Consider the following 21,237-nt stretch of genomic DNA (forward strand, 5'->3'; position numbering starts at 1 on the left):
TCAGAAAAAATTACCTTCTGTATTGAAATGCACCTTCCGTATATCACAACATTGTTGACATCCGAAATTAAATCTAGTGCTAGATCAATATTACAAACTGTATGACTTGCTACTATTTTATCTTTAAAACATAACTTACGGGTTGATATAAATATATCTTCATTATAAAGAGGAAAGTGACTTTATTGATCTTATATTTCTTACTTCATAACGTCAAATCCTAACTGCATCGCCATTGTTTGCATTTAAGGTTTACCGCAAGTGGCTGTTGGCCAGACTACTTACACTGCAGTCACTGGCAGCGCTATTACCCTTGTCTGTACGGTAACAGCAAATCCAACTCATACATCTGTGACGTGGCAGAAGCTTGTCAACAATGTTTTCCAGCCTGTTCCAATCACCACCAATAGTAGATACAGTGGCGGAACAACGACTTCACCATCCCTGGCCATCACCAATTCCCAAACGGGAGACAGCGGAACTTACAGATGTACAGCTAATAACGCAGTAGGGACTGGAGTGAGCCAAAACACCCAGCTTACAGTCAGTGGAAGTAAGTAAAATCTCGTTACGAATAAGACCGGGTGCCGCCATGAAAGTCATTAAAGGATGCAAAATATTTATGTCAGTTTTAATTTTGAAGATTTTTCTCGTGTGGTGTTATTCAATCCACCAAAATACAAAAAAATCAACCCTAAGGAAATAACGGGAAACCAATTCGTCGAAACATAGCAAGTGAATAATTTCTCCTTCGCCTCATTTGCGCATTTCCATGGTTGCTGGAAAATATGTTTGCTAAGGTAAATAAAGTTAACACACACAACGAATGCGTCAACAATTTCGATTATGAGGTCAATTTCAATATATATATAATAATAATAATAATATACAACATTTATATAGCGCACTATCTATTTTGACAAAATACTCTAATGCGCTTCACAATTATATGATAATCTTACTACAAAATTTACAGAACATGTATAACACAGTAATCAACATATGTAACACAGTAACCAAATCAAGTAAGTAGTGGTGAAAGTATTTATATACAGGACGTCTGCGTGGGAGTCTAAAATGCAGACGTAAACAGGTGGGTTTTAATATCCCTCTTGAATTATATGTATATATTTGACTCGTAATCAATCAAAGCGCGATGTACTTCCAGACAACAACTTGCAATATCGCGCGATTGGCACTTATCAGAAAAAATTACCTTCTGTATTGAAATGCACCTTCTGTATATCACAACATTGTTGACATCCGAAATTAAATCTAGTGCTAGATCAATATTACAAACTGTATGACTTGCTACTATTTTATCTTTAAAACATAACTTACGGGTTGATATAAATATATCTTCATTATAAAGAGGAAAGTGACTTTATTGATCTTATATTTCTTACTTCATAACGTCAAATCCTAACTGCATCGCCATTGTTTGCATTTAAGGTTTACCGCAAGTGGCTGTTGGCCAGACTACTTACACTGCAGTCACTGGCAGCGCTATTACCCTTGTCTGTACGGTAACAGCAAATCCAACTCATACATCTGTGACGTGGCAGAAGCTTGTCAACAATGTTTTCCAGACTGTTCCAATCACCACCAATAGTAGATACAGTGGCGGAACAACGACTTCACCATCCCTGGCCATCACCAATTCCCAAACGGGAGACAGCGGAACTTACAGATGTACAGCTAATAACGCAGTAGGGACTGGAGTGAGCCAAAACACCCAGCTTGCAGTCAGTGGAAGTAAGTAAAATCTCGTTACGAATAAGACCGGGTGCCGCCATGAAAGTCATTAAAGGATGCAAAATATTTATGTCAGTTTTAATTTTGAAGATTTTTCTCGTGTGGTGTTATTCAATCCACCAAAATACAAAAAAAATCAACCCTAAGGAAATAACGGGAAACCAATTCGTCGAAACATAGCAAGTGAATAATTTCTCCCTTGCATCATTTGCGCATTCCCATGGTTGCTGGAAAATATGTTTGCTAAGGTAAATAAAGTTAACACACACAACGAATGCGTCAACAATTTCGATTATGAGGTCAATTTCAATATATATATAATAATAATAATAATATACAACATTTATATAGCGCACTATCTATTTTGACAAAATACTCTAATGCGCTTCACAATTATATGATAATCTTACTACAAAATTTACAGAACATGTATAACACAGTAATCAACATATGTAACACAGTAACCAAATCAAGTAAGTAGTGGTGAAAGTATTTATATACAGGACGTCTGCGTGGGAGTCTAAAATGCAGACGTAAACAGGTGGGTTTTAATATCCCTCTTGAATTATATGTATATATTTGACTCGTAATCAATCAAAGCGCGATGTACTTCCAGACAACAACTTGCAATATCGCGCGATTGGCACTTATCAGAAAAAATTACCTTCTGTATTGAAATGCACCTTCTGTATATCACAACATTGTTGACATCCGAAATTAAATCTAGTGCTAGATCAATATTACAAACTGTATGACTTGCTACTATTTTATCTTTAAAACATAACTTACGGGTTGATATAAATATATCTTCATTATAAAGAGGAAAGTGACTTTATTGATCTTATATTTCTTACTTCATCACGTCAAATCCTAACTGCATCGCCATTGTTTGCATTTAAGGTTTACCGCAAGTGGCTGTTGGCCAGACTACTTACACTGCAGTCACTGGCAGCGCTATTACCCTTGTCTGTACGGTAACAGCAAATCCAACTCATACATCTGTAACGTGGCAGAAGCTTGTCAACAATGTTTTCCAGACTGTTCCAATCACCACCAATAGTAGATACAGTGGCGGAACAACGACTTCACCATCCCTGGCCATCACCAATTCCCAAACGGGAGACAGCGGAACTTACAGATGTACAGCTAATAACGCAGTAGGGACTGGAGTGAGCCAAAACACCCAGCTTACAGTCAGTGGAAGTAAGTAAAATCTCGTTACGAATAAGACCGGGTGCCGCCATGAAAGTCATTAAAGGATGCAAAATGTTTATGTCAGTTTTAATTTTGAAGATTTTTCTCGTGTGGTGTTATTCAATCCACCAAAATACAAAAAAATCAACCCTAAGGAAATAACGGGAAACCAATTCGTCGAAACATAGCAAGTGAATAATTTCTCCTTCGCCTCATTTGCGCATTTCCATGGTTGCTGGAAAATATGTTTGCTAAGGTAAATAAAGTTAACACACACAACGAATGCGTCAACAATTTCGATTACGAGGTCAATTTCAATATATATTTGACTCGTAATCAATCAAAGCGCGATGTACTTCAAGACAACTTGCAATATAGCGCGATTGGCACTTATCAGAAAAAATACCTTCTGTATTGAAATGCACCTTCTGTATATCACAACATTGTTGACATCCGAAATTAAATCTAGTACTAGATCATTATTACAAACTGTATGACTTGCTACTATTTTATCTTTAAAATATAACCTACGTGTTGATATAAATCTTTCCTCATTATAAGGAGGCAAGTGACTTTATTGATCTTATATTTCTTACTTCATAACGTCAAATCCTAGCTGCATCGCCATTGTTTGCATTTAAGGTTTACCGCAAGTGGCTGTTGGCCAGACTACTTACACTGCAGTCACTGGCAGCGCTATTACCCTTGTATGTACGGTAACAGCAAATCCAGCTCATACATCTGTGACGTGGCAGAAGCTTGTCAACAATGTTTATCAGGCTGTTCCAATCACCACCAATAGTAGATACAGTGGCGGAACAACGACTTCACCATCCCTGGCCATTACCAGTTCTCAACCGGGAGACAGCGGAACTTACAGATGTACAGCTAATAACGCAGTAGGGACTGGAGTGAGCCAAAACACCCAGCTTACAGTCAGTGGAAGTAAGTAAAATTTCATTACGAATAAGACCGGGTGCCACCATGCAAGTCATGAAAGGATTCAAAATGTTTATGTCAGTTTCACTTTCAAATTTTTTTCTCACGTGGTGTTATTTATTTCGCAAAGCAACCCCACAGAAATAAGGGAAGTAAAGTTTACACGCGCAAAGAATGCGTCAACAATTTGAATAACGTGGTCAATTTCAATATATATTTAATTATTAATGTATCAAATCGCGATGACTTCACGACAGCAACTTGAAATACATCGCATTTGGCACTTATCAGAAAAAAATGTATCTTCTGTATATCAGAGTATTGTAGACATCCGACATCAGTGAAAGTAAGTGAAATCTCATTACGATTAAATCCGGATGCCACCATGCAATTGAAGGCTTAGCATTGTTGTTTAGGAGGTTTGGTAACCATTTCTTTCTGACGTTATCAGAAAGAGTTTTCTTTGGTGATTTTGTTTAACAGACTCGTAGGTCAATAGTCAAAGCAACAGTGAATATAAAAAGAAAGTCTGTAGCCAAAGAACATCTCAAGTTGTAATGGGTCATCTAGGGAGATAGGGGCATGCTTGGAATTCTTTTTTGGATCCGAAGGTCAAATGTCAAGGTTATTATTTCAATAAAAAGAAAATCAGTTTCTGTACATTATCTTGAACTCTAATTTGTGGGTTTGTTTCAGATTTCCTTCAACGTTTCATTAAAGAAAAAACTTCTTCATCACTTCAAAACCTTAAACAAGAAGTGATTGTTTTGAATTACATTTCAGGTCGGAGTAAAGGATCAAGGCTACTGATAATTGAAAAAAGAATATATGTTTCTGTATGATATCTCAATTGATGGGCCAATTTCATTCATTGCACCGTGAAATGTCTGGGGATCAAAGGTCAATGTCTCTGTTACTGTAAAGAAATCAGATATCTTTAAGATCATTCAAGATATATTGATGATTGCACAATAGACACGCAAATGGATCGCACCCTTAAACACATATTTAGAGGTAGAACAGTCTAGCCAAACCATGGTATTAACTAATTTTTTAAGACTTTGGTTTCATTTATTATTCTTTCATATTTGTCATAGCGCCAGTTGATAAAAACTATAAAGACGGTTATACATCAACTACAATAATGCAAATTCTACATTTATAATTTTTCCTTTCCTGTCATGACATACAACCAGCACCTTTTGCAAATTTATGAATTACATGATATACTGTATTGTTATATATCTGAATATGATATGATCAATATACCGACAAAAAATTGCATCGGTAAATGGTCTCCATGCTATTGAGACAACCACCGAGACAAAGGTGTCCTTGCCCGTCTTCGGATGGACCATACATACCTTACACATTTATATGTGTTGAAAGGCGAAGATAATTCATGGTGCATAGGATGCGATGAGCCATTCACTGTTCAACATTTTCTGTTAGACTGCATTGACTTTCTGTCTACTTGAGAAATTTTTATCGTAATGTTACAAGTCTTAAGACCCTTTTTGAAACTGTTGAGATTGATAGAATTCAAGGCTATCAGAAAAATGTTGGTCTATATTATAGCCTATGATTTACCATTTTGATCTTTTGTGATATTATAACCACTTAAGCTTTTTAGCATTTGCTTTTTACCTTTTAGTTTGTTTGATGTTTTTTTCCTTTTCGGATCGCTGTATGTTTCACCGGTTAGTGGCCCTTATGATCTTGTATGTCTTGACGGGCCGTTAAGAATTTAACAATAATATTAAAGACTATGACTTACCATTTTAATTTTTTGTTACATTATAACCATTTAAGATTTTTAGCATTTTTCTTTTATCTATTAGTTTGTTTGATGTGTTTCACCGGTTGATGGCCCTAATGACCTTTTATGTATTGACGGGCCGTTAAGATAGTAATTATAATAGTATTCCTCTTTTTCAGTTAATGCTCTTTACATGCCGCAATGAAATTGCCAAAACCCCTACCGTGGGTTATTAGTAGTGCTTCGCGATGATGCCTTGTGTTGGTATGAAATAATGTTTAGTCATGTATCGGGATCTTATATCCTTATCTAGCATTTTTTTCATTAAATCTAAAGAACGTGATATGTTTCATTCCATATAACACATACATTATTATTACCTAAAATAATAATGCTGGAATTATTTTCAGTCAATGTCGTAGCCCGAATGTCGTGATGGAAGTACGTAAACGGGCATCTCCTCATCCTCTTAATAATTAAATTTACGTGTCGACTTTGTATTAGACAGTTCTACATCAGTTAAAAATAATAGAATCTTTAACCGCCTTGAAGGTCAGATAGGTGGATCTCAACTTGAGGGAAAGACGTGTAAGTTAGCAAACACTAGGCTTGCCGTGTGTTTGTAACAAACCTCATTTCCTTATGGTTGTGATCACTGAACCCCTCCGATAAGGGAATAAGTGATTATTTTTCTCTTACTCTGGTGGCTTTATTTGGTACTCGTATGTGTTTTCGTTGTCCAAATGATTCGCATCGTTGATGTAATTTGATTGTTGACGTGACGTCATTGGGTCATTACTTTGACGTCATATCATTGTCCTGACAGGGGAATCCCCTGTCAGAACCCTAAGGTGAGGCATGGAAATCTCACACCGGTAAAAAGGGTGGATTTACTTATCTGGGGTAAAAGAATTACTTGTCCACGGTAAGAGAATTGGTGATCTTGGTCAATATTAAAATATCAAGGAGTGATCGTGTCAACCATTTTCTGATGTCTGGGTTAACTTATATATTTTTACTTGATGTAATCTAACAATGCGCTGCTATCCCTATCTGTTCCGCTGATGTTAAACACGCACTTATTGATCGAATAGGGCAGAATCTTATAACATAAATTGATTTCATAGTCTCTCGTGTGATAAACATCCACTATCCTAATCACTTGAGCATGAGGTTAAAAATCTCAATTGCCTTTTGTGTAATTCCTACTCATTTGTATATGCCATCATGATCTGTGAGAGATAATTTGAAGGTTGTTTTTTAAATAGTCTAGATTTTCGCAATGATATAAGATATCTATATGATATGAACTGTTTCATAAGTAAAAGTTTTTCATTAATTTATTTATTCCTTCAAAACAGGGAAACAGTCTCAAAAAGAATAACGTTAAATCTATTCTATTCAGTAAGATATTGGATCATATCGAATGGGCATAGATGATTTATTTCTATGAGTACAAACTATAGTTCTCGGTAAGGTGAACAGTAGTTAAATATTTGATTGTTATATAGGAGAGTGTTGTATGATTCAAGCAGTTACTCTGGTCATATAGTTTTTACGAAAATAGGAAATTACTAATATTTTTTTTTCAAATCATAATTTCAACTCAAAATCGATGCGACATGGACAAAATATGAACAATAACATGAGGACCCTTGAAAAAAGTAAACACGACTAGTACTATATTTTTGCAATGGTAAGCATCATTTGCTTTTTAAGTCAGTTAAATAAAGTAAATTTGCGTTATCGTATTAAGAAAAAAATAACTAACGACGAAGCTACCAGGCATAATAAACTGGAAGGAGCAGGACGACACAAATGAGAACAATTATCAATCTAGTTATATTGAATATTTTTGATGTGGAATGGAATATTTAGGACATCTTCGTGTCTACTATTAAAGAAAAACACTTGGTGGAAATCGAATGGCGGTATTCGCTGCACCTACTGATAATATATTAATAAGTTTTTTTTTTTTTTTTTTTTTTTTTTGTTTCAACATTTTTTAACACAAACAATTAGGTCGATATCTTGGAATATGTAAAAATGCCCATACGAAATTTCAAACCTCTGAAAAATATTTACTTTCAGTTCGGTGTTTTCCTCGAGCATGCAAACGTCTTCACAAATCGCTTCAGAATTATTGCGATATTTCTTCAGATAAAACTTCTTCTTATACAATATTAACCTACTATACCTCTCTTCGACGCCGCCACCCCCTCCTCTCCTTCTTGTCTTACTCCCCCACTTCCACTTCTTTTCCCTACACCTGGTGCTCTTCTCCTTCTCAAAATATCTTTGCTCTTCCCTGCTCCTGCCTTTCTTTCCTGTTCTTGCTCTTCCTAATCTCATCTCCACTGTCTCTGCCCCTCCATCCTCCTCTTCCTCTATTGCTCCACTCTACAAGCTCTTGTTCGTCTCTTTCTCTCTCTTTTCCTGTTCTTCCTTCTCTTTCTCCACTCTACCTGCTCCTCTTTCTTTCTTTCTCAACTGTTCTTTTTCCCTTCTTATTATAAATGTTTCTATTTTAAAGGTGTCCCGACTGTGTCAATTGGACAAAATGTGTACACGGCAACAACAGGTGGTGCTGTTACCCTTATATGTACTGTTACCGCAGACCCCGCGCATGAAAGCGTTCTATGGCAGAAACTTGAAAACGGTGCATATCAGGATGTTTCGATCAACACCAACAGCAGATACAGCGGAGGAACCACGTCATCACCATCATTGGCCATCACCAACTCTCAACCGGCCGACAGTGGAACTTACAGATGTACAGCTACCAATCAAGTAGGGACCGGCACTAGCGGCACGACTCAACTGACAATCAGCGGAAGTAAGAAGTATTTTCTACAGAATGAAAATACATGTATAGGAATATTACGATATTTCATTAGAAATAGCTCCTTCATGTACATGATTATCCTACTATACTTCTATTTGCCTTCGCCACTTCATCTTTTCATTCCTCTCTTACTCTCCATTCTCTATTTCTCCCCTGCTTTTACTCTTCCTTCCTATTCTTTTTCTCCAAAGTTCCTGATCCTCTTTTCCACTCTCTTTCTCTACTATTCCTGGTCCTCCTTATTCTCTTTCTCCACTGTTTCTGTTCGTCTTACCTCCTCTCTTTCTCCACTGTCCCTGTTCTTTTTCCCTTTTCTCTTATATTCACTGTTACCGTTCCTCTTTCCTTCTCTCTGTTATTCACTGTTCCTGTTCCTCTTTCCTCCTCTCTTTCTCCACTGTTCCTGTTCCTCTTTCCTCCTCTCTTTCTCCATTGTTCCTGTTCCTCTTTCCTTCTCTCTGTTATTCACTGTTCCTGTTCCTCTTCTCTTTCTCCATTGTTCCTCTTCCTTTTTCCTTCTCTCTGTTATCACTGTTACCGTTCCTCTTTCCTTCTCTCTGTTATTCACTGTTCCTGTTCTTCTTTCCTCCTCTCTTTCTCCACTGTTCCTGCTCCTCTTTCATCTCCTCTTTCTCAAACGTTCCTGTTCCTCTTTCCTATTCTCTTTCTCCACTGTTCCTGTTCCTGTTTCCTTCTCTCTGTTATTCACTGTTTCTGTTCCTCTTTCCTCCTCTCTTTCTCCATTGTTCCTGTCCTCTTTCCTCCTCTCTTTTTCCACTGTTTCTGTTCCACTTTCCTACTCTCTTTTCCCACTGTTTCTGTTCCACTTTCCTCCTCTCTTTCTCCATTATTCCTGTCCTCTTTCCTCCTCTCTTTCTCCATTGTTCCTGTCCTCTTTCCTCCTCTCTTTCTCCACCGTTTCTGTTCCACTTTCCTCCTCTCTTTTTCCACTGTTTCTGTTCCACTTTTCTCCTCTTTTTCTCCATTGTTCCTGTCCTCATTCCGCCTCTCTTTCTCAACTGTTTCTGTTCCACTTTCCTCCTCTCTTTTTCCATTGTTTCTGTTCCACTTTCCTCCTCTCTTTCTCCATTGTTCCTGTCCACGTTCCTCCTCTCTTTCCCCACTGTTTCTGTTCCAATTTCCTACTCTCCTTTTCCACTGTTTCTGTTCCACTTTCCTCCTCTCTTTCTCCATTGTTCCTGTCCACGTTCCTCCTCTCTTTCTCCACTGTTTCTGTTCCACTTTCCTCCTCTCTTTCTCCACTGTTTCTGTTCCACTTTCCTCCTCTCTTTTTCCATTGTTCCTGTTCCTCTTTTTTCTCTTTCTCCATTGTTCCTGCTCCTCCTTACTCTTCTCTTTCTCAACTGTTCTTTGCTCTTCCTCTATTTCTTCCCTGCCTTTTTTTCCTGTTCTTGCTCCTCCTTCCTATACCCCTATTTGTCCCCTGCTTCTCCTTCCTAATCTCATCTCCACTGTCTCTGCCCCTCCATCCTCCTCTTCCTCTATTGCTCCACTCTACAAGCTCTTGTTCGTCTCTTTCTCTCTCTTTTCCTGTTCTTCCTTCTCTTTCTCCACTCTACCTGCTCCTCTTTCTTTCTTTCTCAACTGTTCTTTTTCCCTTCTTATTATAAATGTTTCTGTTTTAAAGGTGTCCCGACTGTGTCAATTGGACAAAATGTGTACACGGCAACAACAGGTGGTGCTGTTACCCTTATATGTACTGTTACCGCAGACCCCGCGCATGAAAGCGTTCTATGGCAGAAACTTGAAAACGGTGCCTATCAGGATGTTTCGATCAACACCAACAGCAGATACAGCGGAGGAACCACGTCATCACCATCATTGGCCATCACCAACTCTCAACCGGCCGACAGTGGAACTTACAGATGTACAGCTACCAATCAAGTAGGGACCGGCACTAGCGGCACGACTCAACTGACAATCAGCGGAAGTAAGAAGTATTTTCTACAGAATGAAAATACATGTATAGGAATATTACGATATTTCATTAGAAATAGCTCCTTCATGTACATGATTATCCTACTATACTTCTCTTTGCCTTCGCCACTTCAACTTTTCATTCCTCTCTTACTCTCCATTCTCTATTTCTCCCTTGCTTTTACTCCTCCTTCCTATTATTTTTCTCCAAAGTTCCTGATCCTCTTTTCCACTATCTTTCTCTACTATTCCTGGTCCTCCTTATTCTCTTTCTCCACTGTTTCTGTTCGTCTTACCTCCTCTCTTTCTCCACTGTCCCTGTTCTTCTTCCCTTTTCTCTTATATTCACTGTTCCTGTTCTTCTTTCCTCCTCTCTTTCTCCACTGTTCCTGTTCCTCTTTCCTTTTCTCTGTTATTCACTGTTCATGTTCCTCTTTCTTCCTCTCTTTCTCCATTGTTCCTGCTCCTCTTTCCTCCTCTCTTTCTCCACTGTTCCTGTTCTTCTTCCCTTTTCTCTTATATTCACTGTTCCTGTTCTTCTTTCCTCCTCTCTTTCTCCACTGTTCCTGCTCCTCTTTCCTTTTCTCTGTTATTCACTGTTCCTGTTCCTCTTTCCTTTTCTCTGTTATACACTGTTCCTGTTCCTCTTTCTTCCTCTCTTTCTCCGCTGTTCCAGTTCCTCTTCTCTTTCTCCATTGTTCCTCTTCCTCTTTCCTTCTCTCTGTTATCACTGTTACCGTTCCTCTTTCCTTTTCTCTGTTATTCACTTTTTCTGTTCTTCTTTCCTCCTCTCTTTCTCCACTGTTCCTGTTCCTCTTTCCTCCTCTCTTTCTCCACTGTTCCTGTTCCTCTTTCCTTCTCTCTGTTATTCACTGTTCCTGTTCCTCTTCTCTTTCTCCATTGTTCCTCTTCCTTTTTCCTTCTCTCTGCTATCACTGTTTCTGTTCCTCTTTCCTCCTCTCTTTCTCCATTATTCCTGTCCTCTTTCCTCCTCTCTTTCTCCATTATTCCTGTCCTCTTTCCTCCTCTCTTTCTCCATTATTCCTGTCCTCTTTCCTCCTCTGTTTCTCCACTGTTTCTGTTCCACTTTCCTACTCTCTTTTCCCACTGTTTCTGTTCCACTTTCCTCCTCTCTTTCTCCATTGTTCCTGTCCTCTTTCCTCCTCTCTTTCTCCACTGTTCCTGTTCCTCTTTCCTTCTCTCTGTTATTCACTGTTCCTCTTTCCTCCTCTCTTTCTCCACTGTTCCTGTTCCTCTTTCCTTCTCTCTGTTATTCACTGTTTCTGTTCCTCTTTCCTCCTCTCTTTCTCCATTGTTCCTGTCCTCTTTCCTCCTCTCTTTCTCCACTGTTTCTGTTCCACTTTCCTACTCTCTTTTCCCACTGTTTCTGTTCCACTTTCCTCCTCTCTTTCTCCATTGTTCCTGTCCTCTTTCCTCCTCTCTTTCTCCACTGTTCCTGTTCCTCTTTCCTTCTCTCTGTTATTCACTGTTCCTGTTCCTCTTTCCTCTTCTCTTTCTCAAATGTTCCTGTTCCTCTTTCCTCTTTTCTTTCTTAACTTTTCCTGTTCCTATTTCCTTCTCTCTGTTATTCACTGTTCCAGTTCCTCTTCTCTTTCTCCATTGTTCCTCTTCCTCTTTCCTTCTCTCTGTTATCACTGTTACCGTTCCTCTTTCCTTTTCTCTGTTATTCACTGTTCCTGTTCTTCTTTCCTCCTCTCTTTCTCCATTGTTCCTGTCCTCTTTCCTCCTCTCTTTCTCCACTGTTTCTGTTCCACTTTCCTACTCTCTTTTCCCACTGTTTCTGTTCCACTTTCCTCCTCTCTTTCTCCATTGTTCCTGTCCTCTTTCCTCCTCTCTTTCTCCACTGTTCCTGTTCCTCTTTCCTTCTCTCTGTTATTCACTGTTCCTGTTCCTCTTTCCTCTTCTCTTTCTCAAATGTTCCTGTTCCTCTTTCCTCTTTTCTTTCTTAACTTTTCCTGTTCCTATTTCCTTCTCTCTGTTATTCACTGTTCCAGTTCCTCTTCTCTTTCTCCATTGTTCCTCTTCCTCTTTCCTTCTCTCTGGTATCACTGTTACCGTTCCTCTTTCCTTTTCTCTGTTATTCACTGTTCCTGTTCCTCTTTCCTCTTCTCCTTCTCGAATGTTCCTGTTCGTTCCTCTTTTTTTGAAACTTGAAAACGGTGCATATCAGGATGTTTCGATCAACACCAACAGCAGATACAGCGGAGGAACCACGACATCACTATCATTGGCCATCACCAACTCTCAACCGGCCGACAGTGGAACTTACAGATGTACAGCTACCAATCAAGTAGGGACCGGCACTAGCGACACGACTCAACTGACAATCAGCGGAAGTAAGAAGTATTTTCTACAGAATGAAAATACATGTATAGGAATATTACGATATTTCATTAGAAATAGTTCCTTCATGTATATGACTTTCCCTACTATACATTCCTTTGTCGCCGTCACCTCATCTTTTCCTTCCTCTCTCACTCACCTACTTCCTCCACTCTCTCTCTCTCTCTCTCTCTCTCTCTCTCTCTCTCTTTCTGTGTGTGTCTCTGTCTCTCTTCTACACATGCTCCTCCTCTTCCTTCTGCTCTTTCTTTCCACATCCCATGTTCCCGCTTTGCTTGTCCCTGTTCCTCTCTCTTTTCCTGCTCCTCTTTCCTAATTTCTTTCTCCGCTGATTCTCTACTCCTCCCCCCCCCCCCACCACCACCCCCAACCCTCTTGATCCTCATTATAAATGTTTCTAATTTAAAGGTGCCCCGATTGAGTCAGTTGGACAAAATGTGTACACGGCAACAACAGGTGGTGCTGTTACCCTTATATGTACCGTTACCGCAGACCCCGCGCACGAAAACGTTCTATGGCAGAAACTTGTAAACGGTGTCTATCAGGATGTTTCGATCAAAACCAACAGCAGATACAGCAGAGGAACCACGGCATCACCATCCTTGGCCATTACCACCTCTCAACCGGCCGACAGTTGAACTTACAGATGCACAGCTACCAATCAAGTAGGGACCGGCACTAGCGACACGACTCAACTGACAATCAGATGTGTCCTCTACGAAATTTAAATACGTGTTCGAGCCTATCAGATTCTGATTACCGACGGAATAGGAAAGCATAAGACAGTCTAGCAGAAAGACAAATCTAAAAGTTAAAACAAATGAACGCAGCCCGTACAAATATAATCTGAACAAGAATTCGACGTTTGGCACTGAAGGAAACAGAAAGCTGTATCCATTATTGCATATAATCCGGCAACAAGACAACTATACTGAATATCACGCCACGCGTTGGTAAAAGTTATCAGAACCAATTTCACTTACTTGAAAAATGTTATGAAATTGACCCAAATTTCATCTCTCTTGGGCGGGAAGGGAGGAGCCCAATAGTGGAAATAAAGCAAATTCTTTAAAATCCTACTCCTCCTGTAAGAATGATCGGATTTTGATCAGATTTGGTCGAAACATTGTTGGGGAAGGGAAACAATTTGTTGTAAACTGTGGGTCTCACTCACCTGGGTCGGGCCAAATATTACAAATAAGGCAAATTCTTCAAAATCCTTCTTCACTAAAAATGATTTCGTCTGAAGTATGTAGGGTTTGGCTGACCCCGTTTAAGGACAGAGGGTTGGGGTCTAATAGGAAAATAAATATGTTTCGATCAGTTTAATGAAGCAATCTCAGCCAAGCAAGGCCAGGTGAGCGACACAGGCCTTATGGGCCTCATGTTAATATTTTAATTAAGTAAGGCATGCAGCTCTGCACGCACAAAATACGAAAACATGTGATTGAATTGTTTACAAAAAGTAGAACTTATGAAAATGCTAGCGATCAACATGCAGCACATCAAATTATCGGGAGTCATATTTTGCTTATTTTGAGAATGGATACAAATGCAAAACTAATAGATATCATTAAATAAAATAAAAAAAGCCGGTCATTCTTATTGCTTCAAATATATTGATTATGTCACGAAGATTTGTTTGGTATAACAGTATTACAGTATAAGTATAGGCTTGAAAGATATGACGAGATTCAGGTTTCTCATGATGATAAGCCTTCTATAGCACTCTTTTTCATACATCAACCGTTATACCACTGCAACAACACATATATTTTAAGGAGAAAAAAAAATGACAAAACAGTCTTTTTAGCTATGCCACTAAAAAGTGTATAAAAGGACACTGGAGTGGAAAGAGGAAATGTATTGGTACAAGTTTACCGCTCGCTTGATTGGCTCTAGAGAAAACCCCGAGTGCAGCTGTTTAGTTTAGTGACAAGATGAGGGCGACAATGAAACACCCGTTCAGTCTTCATTAGGGTGTAGTATCGTAACATAGATGACTTTTGATCATGCTTTATGTGTTACAGGTTTACCATTGGTAGATATTCCACAAGCAACCTACACCGTAGTCACCGGAGCTCAAATCATTATCCCTTGTTCTGTCACTGCCACTCCACCACATACTTCCATAACCTGGGAACTTACGTCCAATGGCCAAATGACTACACTTAACGTTGCAAATAGCGGTGGTAAATATTCTTTTGGTCCGTTAACCTCGCCATCATTAACAATCAACACAGCAGCAAGCAGTGACCAGGGGGTGTACACTTGTGTTGCGATGAACGCTGTTGGAATAGGCCGAGATACGACAACCTTGTCGGTCACTGGAAGTAAGTAAGACCTATTTGCTTCAATTTCCCTTAATATCAAGTGGACTTCTATATGTCATTACTATGTAAGAATGTGTTTTATATGTGTCGTGACTTTAAATTGAAATCAAAACCTAAGTTGAACTGTACGATAGTAATTATTACATCGGGATTTGGCACGAATTAACGACAAACGTTCCAATTTTTTAAATTACGTTTTTTTCATATATGTATTCTAGGGGCCGCAGATCTTTATTGTACATTCATTATCCTCAAGAAAAATGTTTTAACTTCCCAATGAGTGTCTGATGAAAAATGTTGACAGAGTATAAACCAAGTTTTGATCTAACTCATTCGGAAATATAGGTAGCAATTGCTAAGTAGACATTTCCCTGTCGGTTGAAACACGTTCTCGTCTCTAATATGTACCTCAAAAACTATGCCGAAATCGCAAAATCTACGCTTGTGCCGGTATACAGTACCCATGACCTTGCAAACACGACGTGTCCTTTGATGTTGGCATGTTTCGTACGTTATAGAATTTCCATATTTACATAAAGGCATACATTTTCTAATCTTTTACCGCCATGTTTTCTTTTTGTCGTAAAACACTGGCGTACGCCGTGCCCAGTCTGTGTCCAGATCCTAAAACCCAGTCTTTGAATTGTAACAAGAAATTTTTATCACAAGAACAAGAAATCAATTAAAATTTCAAATTTTCTTTAAAAATCTGTATCAATATTTTAAAAGTATAACACTTTGAATTCGATTTTACGTTTGAGTGTTGCGATAAATTTTCGTCTCCTCAAAAACGCATATCGTATATACAGAGCATACGTCCCTGATATAGATAATTAAGAGACTGTAATTAATTCATTCAGTGTAAGACTTTTTTCGGAAGTTCGTGCCAAATCCATTTAGAGAATTATATTACATGCAAAATATCTGATTTGTCCATTTCCAAACAAGTACCAAAAGTGAGTGTATACTTTGTGTCATTTTTACATAGTGTTCTCTATACTTACCTCACAATGTCCTCTGAGTTTAGTAGACTACCTCTATACTTACCTCACAATGTCCTCTGAGTTTAGTAGACTACATATTGAGAGGATGTACCACACACACACACACACACACACACACACAAATACACACGCACACACACACACGTACAAACACACACACACAAAAAAAAACACACACAAACACACACACACAAAAAACACACACATCCACACACACACACCCTCACACGCACACACACACACACACACATGACATTTGAGAGGGCACTCTAAATACTGACTTGTTATCCACTCCACAATAAAATCATGGTGAGTACTTAGATATTGACCTTTCGTGCAACTATCGGGTCGGGACCCCACAGAGACCACAGAATTAATGATAAAGAAATGTTTTCCCTTTCCATATTACCTCTGCGTGAATATACTATGTAAGATTAATACTGAAAAACCCAATACCCTCTACACATATGTTATTCCAGATACTCGTCTTCATCCCAACAACTACTTCTTCTTGGTGTGTAAGGTGTGTATCTTATACTGATCCGTACTCCCCACTCCCTCCCTTTCCCTCTTCTACTTCCCCCTCGAACAAATCGTGCCAGAGTATGCGTTCTATGTGAAATCCTTTTTTCTAGGTACTCCAACGGTAACAATTCCGCAGGCTGGTTATTCTGTGCAGACCGGATCATCCATCACTATTCCTTGTACCATCACAGCCACACCTTCTGTAACGATTGTGGGTTGGAAAAAGATTCAGGGAACTGTATCGTCTCCTCTTATTGTAAATGGTGCCGACTACACAGGTGGCAGTCTCACTAGTCCAGCTCTCACTATACCGACCGCCAGCAGAACAACCCATCAGGGCTTCTATGCTTGTACTGCTACCAACGCTGTCGGCACAGGAACAAGTAGAACAATTTTCCTCGCCGTTACAGGAGGTTCGTAATTTCCCACAAATGCTGAAATCTTTACGTTAACGAATGGTTAATAGGATAATCCAGCCTGACGTTATTAGAATAACAGCTTTGACATAATTCATGATTTTTTCCATATTGTTGTACGTATTAATAATAAGTACAAGCCAAGCAACCCTTTAGCAACTGTTGCCATAATAAATATTGAATGGGACATGCTAAACTCAATTATTTTAATACCTTTTCAATTACCATGTATACACTACAGCCAAATTTTTTAACTGTGTAAAACTGGTCTTAATACGAGGTGGTATTAGTTAAGTGGAATGTTGGTCGGGTTGCCCATTAGTTCAGGAGTCAATTATCCAGACAGAAGTAAAAAGGTAAGGGGAAATCTACTCGGCCACGCAGGTTCTTCTAGTGGACTCCGGTTTCTCACATCAATAAGACCCATCGGATAATTTGTTTTGTAATTGTCATAAAAGAACGCTTATGTTTTAAATATTGAATCCATTTTAAAATTGAGGTTATCTCAATAGAGTTGGTCTTGTTAGCGATGTAGTCTTAATTGCGAATTGGTCTTATTAGTGATGTGGTCTTATTGCAAAGAGGTCTAAATAGTGAGGTGGTTTTAATTGCGAGGTGGTCTTAATAGGGATATGGCCTTAATGTTAAGTGGTCTTATCAGTGTCGAGGTATTAAAAGTGAGGCGAGGTAGTATTAATTGCGAGGAAGGTGGTGTTAGTAAAGGAGCGGTCCTAAGAGGTCTTTATAGTATGATACAAAAATATACAGGTTTTTTGGGGCCGAAATGAAGTTAGATGGTTTTAACTTTGAGATGTTTTCTATGCGAGGTTTAACTGTAAGGTTTAATGTACAACATTGATAAAATATGCAGCAAATTATTTGATATGTACAATTATCTAATTGTTAAGATTTTGAACTTTTTGTTTTGACCCTCGGCATTTTTAAAGAGTCTTTCTAGAACGAAACAGCTGTAGAATACTGTGGTGTCTGATATTCTTTTGGCACACACTGAAATATTCAACAGTAGTTTCAAACCTTTAAAACTTGTTTTTGTCTTTTAAATAGGTCAAAATATCAATAACCTTCGTTAAACCAATCAAAATTTATTAACGACTATAACTTATGATTTTAGACGTACCTACCGTTACCGTACAGACAACACCTGCCACTGCCACAACCGGAACAGCTGTTACTCTACAATGCGTAGTAACCGCCGATCCTGTCGCGACTATTGTGCAATGGGAAAGGGTAGCTAGCAATGGCGCAGCTACCGTTATCAACGTAGCAGGGAACGCTAAGTATTCTGGTGCAACTCCCGCCAGTCCGTCCCTCAATATCGCAAATACAGCCTCAACCGATAACGGAGCCTATAGGTGCTCGGCGACCAACGCAATAGGCAAAGGAACAAGCGGTCAAGTGACTCTAACGGTCACCGGAAGTGAGTGACAAACGATTGTTGTTCAAGCTCTCTGAGAGGGCTTTGCTGTACCTTACCCATCCCCATTGTAAATTGTTACTACTTTTCTTTTTTTCTATAATCAAACATAATCACTTTGTCAGCTTACTATGCTAGACAGGAATTGAGTTATCTTTAACTCATTACACATCACCTTTGTTCTCGGGTCTTCACGTGGTTTCCACGTGGTATGGTGTTTTCAAACTGTTAGGTTATTTTAGCTATACAAAGGACCAGCATGGTTTCATTGCTTGTAACCTAATTCCAATGTTTTGCCGTGAATATTGGCATTTCGCCTTCTCTGATCAACGATCATTACTGTTTCTTCAACTTTGCCTTGTATTCAGACATTTTAACTTGGAATCTTAACACGGTTAAATATATGATATATTGCGACACTTTATGTTGTGTGAATCTATATTTTGACGTTATTCCGACATTTTTTATTCGGCTTTTGACTCTAAATTTTACATTATATGGATTTTAGATTTACACGATGTTCGTACACTCTATATATAATGTATATTACAGCTTTGCCGACACTCCATTTTATGTATGTATATAAATCTTGTACTAGAATCTCCCGGTATTTTATTAAATTTCCTCGAATCATGTTCTTATTGTCCATATTTCTATTTTCCATGCATAGAAATATTCATGTTATGTATATGACTTTTTATTTTCGCTAGGTCTCCCTGTGGTAACTGTCGCCTCAACATCTTATTCGGTGGTTACTGGCAATTCCGTGACGCTCCAGTGTTCTGCTACTGGAACACCAGCCGTGACCACTGTGTCCTGGGAGAGGAATGCTAATGGACAAACAACCCAACTGGCTCTTAGCAGTGGTCAGTTTACAATCAGCAATCCGTCCCTCGTTATCAGCGCGGCCGCAATTGGAGATGCTGGGACGTACATATGTAAAGCTGCTAATGCTGTCGGCTCAGCGCAGAGTCCACAAGTGAATCTCGTTGTTACAGGAGGTAAATGTCATGCTTTGTGCAAGGAATACCAGAGAAACATTAAAAACAAAAACCCATCAAATACACAAAATCTACCAATAACGTTTGCACGGAATAACTTTCAGATTAATCTCTTAGTATGACCTTCCCATAAAATGACATAAGAACTGCGTAGAATACAAACCATCATACAGATGAACGGAATTACGAGCAATATAAATAAGACCTTTAGAACTGCGCTCTCAGAAAACTACACAAACACTTCAGATGAAACTTGCAACAAGAATCAGCATTTTAGAGTTACGTATTTATTACTCTAACTCTGCAAATATCACACTTCATATTCTGGCTTTACTGAGGAGTCTTAGAAGGACGAAACAATTGTATGAGACAGTTCATTGCTTTGCTTTACGCCTTCTAGTTCAAAATTGTATTAAAGGGTCCCATTCACTTGTCAGTCCACAGTACAATTCTTTCAATCCAGAGAACTGCATACGTTGTGTTGAAAAACGCATAATTATGATCATTCAATATATTATATACTTTTAATAACATGCAGTGTGTTAACTGGCATAGTGATTCAGATATTGTGACGTTTGACATATCTTACAGCACAACCGACTGTTACGATTGGAGCTAACAATTATCAAGGTGTGACAGGAAGTTCGGTTACCCTTCAGTGTACCGTGACCGCCACACCGTCGGCTACACTTGTACGATGGACCAAAACTACGACATCGGGAACAAACCAAATTACAGTAGATGGCACCAAATATAGCGGTTCAAGTGTAGCCTCGCCTTCACTCGTAATCAACTCCCTAACGTCTGCCGATCAAGGGACTTATATATGTCAAGCCACAAACTTCGTTGGCACCGGTACTAGTACCTCAACAATGTTGTCTATAACCGGATGTAAGTTTTTTTCACTCAATATATACAGGATGTGTTCGATTTCCAGATTTTTTTAACATTCTTCAACAATTTCCTTAATTCTTTACTTGTTAAATTATTTTACGAACCTGCATAATCCACTAAAACACATTACAAGTAGTGTCCCTCCAAACCAACGTTGATTTTGTATTCATAAAACAATGTGAAAAACGATGTCATTCGATCAATGAGTGTTTGACGTACGGTGGCTGATGTGTGCATTTCCTGTCCTTTCGCTCCCAAAAAGGTAAAAAATAAATCATAGTTCTCGTTTTTTTTTTCTTATTATTTGTTTTCTTCTCGGAGTGAAAAGACGAAAAAGTGAAATCGCACAAATCAACCACTGATTTGAAGAGACGATAAGGATGAGGTTTTGTTTTTTTTTGTTTTGTGTTTTTGTTCTCCGCTATTTACCTTGAATTTTCATATCATCGCAAACGGATTAAAACTACGTCTTACTATGTAGCTCTTTGCTTGATAAATATACGCATGTAGTTTAATGGTGCATTTTTTATTTTAAAACCCGCGAAAAACAAGTGTTTTGAAAATGGCTTTAATCTACATGAATTCTTTTATCGTATTGTTGTTTTCAAAACTTCATCGCCATACGCGGTGCCCACAAATACTACTTTTGAAGTAGTTATTACGCATCAAGTATGTCACGTGACTGTCAAGTGAGATTACATTAACACTTGGCCGTTTAATACTGCTAGCGCATCCCATTAAGGTTACTTTTCGAAAATCAAAAGAGGTCTGTACAAACATGAGATATTTGCTGTACATTCTTTTGATTTATTTTTGTATATAGATATGTCCAGAT

General features: G+C 38.6%; 1 protein-coding gene across 1 annotated transcript in view; it reads left to right on the forward strand.

The window, feature by feature from the left end:
* The window catches only part of LOC132560197 (hemicentin-1-like), a 62,180-nt gene that overhangs the window by 23,188 nt on the left and 17,755 nt on the right, over positions 1-21,237 (forward strand). The window contains 12 exon segments of the mRNA XM_060224850.1: positions 251-553; positions 1,453-1,755; positions 2,656-2,958; positions 3,592-3,894; positions 8,181-8,483; positions 10,141-10,443; positions 13,203-13,502; positions 14,825-15,127; positions 16,767-17,069; positions 18,205-18,510; positions 19,218-19,508; positions 20,100-20,399. Coding sequence (XP_060080833.1) covers positions 251-553; positions 1,453-1,755; positions 2,656-2,958; positions 3,592-3,894; positions 8,181-8,483; positions 10,141-10,443; positions 13,203-13,502; positions 14,825-15,127; positions 16,767-17,069; positions 18,205-18,510; positions 19,218-19,508; positions 20,100-20,399 — 3,621 coding nt within the window.

Source organism: Ylistrum balloti, unplaced genomic scaffold, assembly GCF_031769215.1.
Source record: "Ylistrum balloti isolate Yb309-2 unplaced genomic scaffold, AGI_CSIRO_Ybal_v1 Utg371032, whole genome shotgun sequence".
Taxonomy (NCBI): Eukaryota; Metazoa; Mollusca; class Bivalvia; order Pectinida; family Pectinidae; genus Ylistrum; species Ylistrum balloti.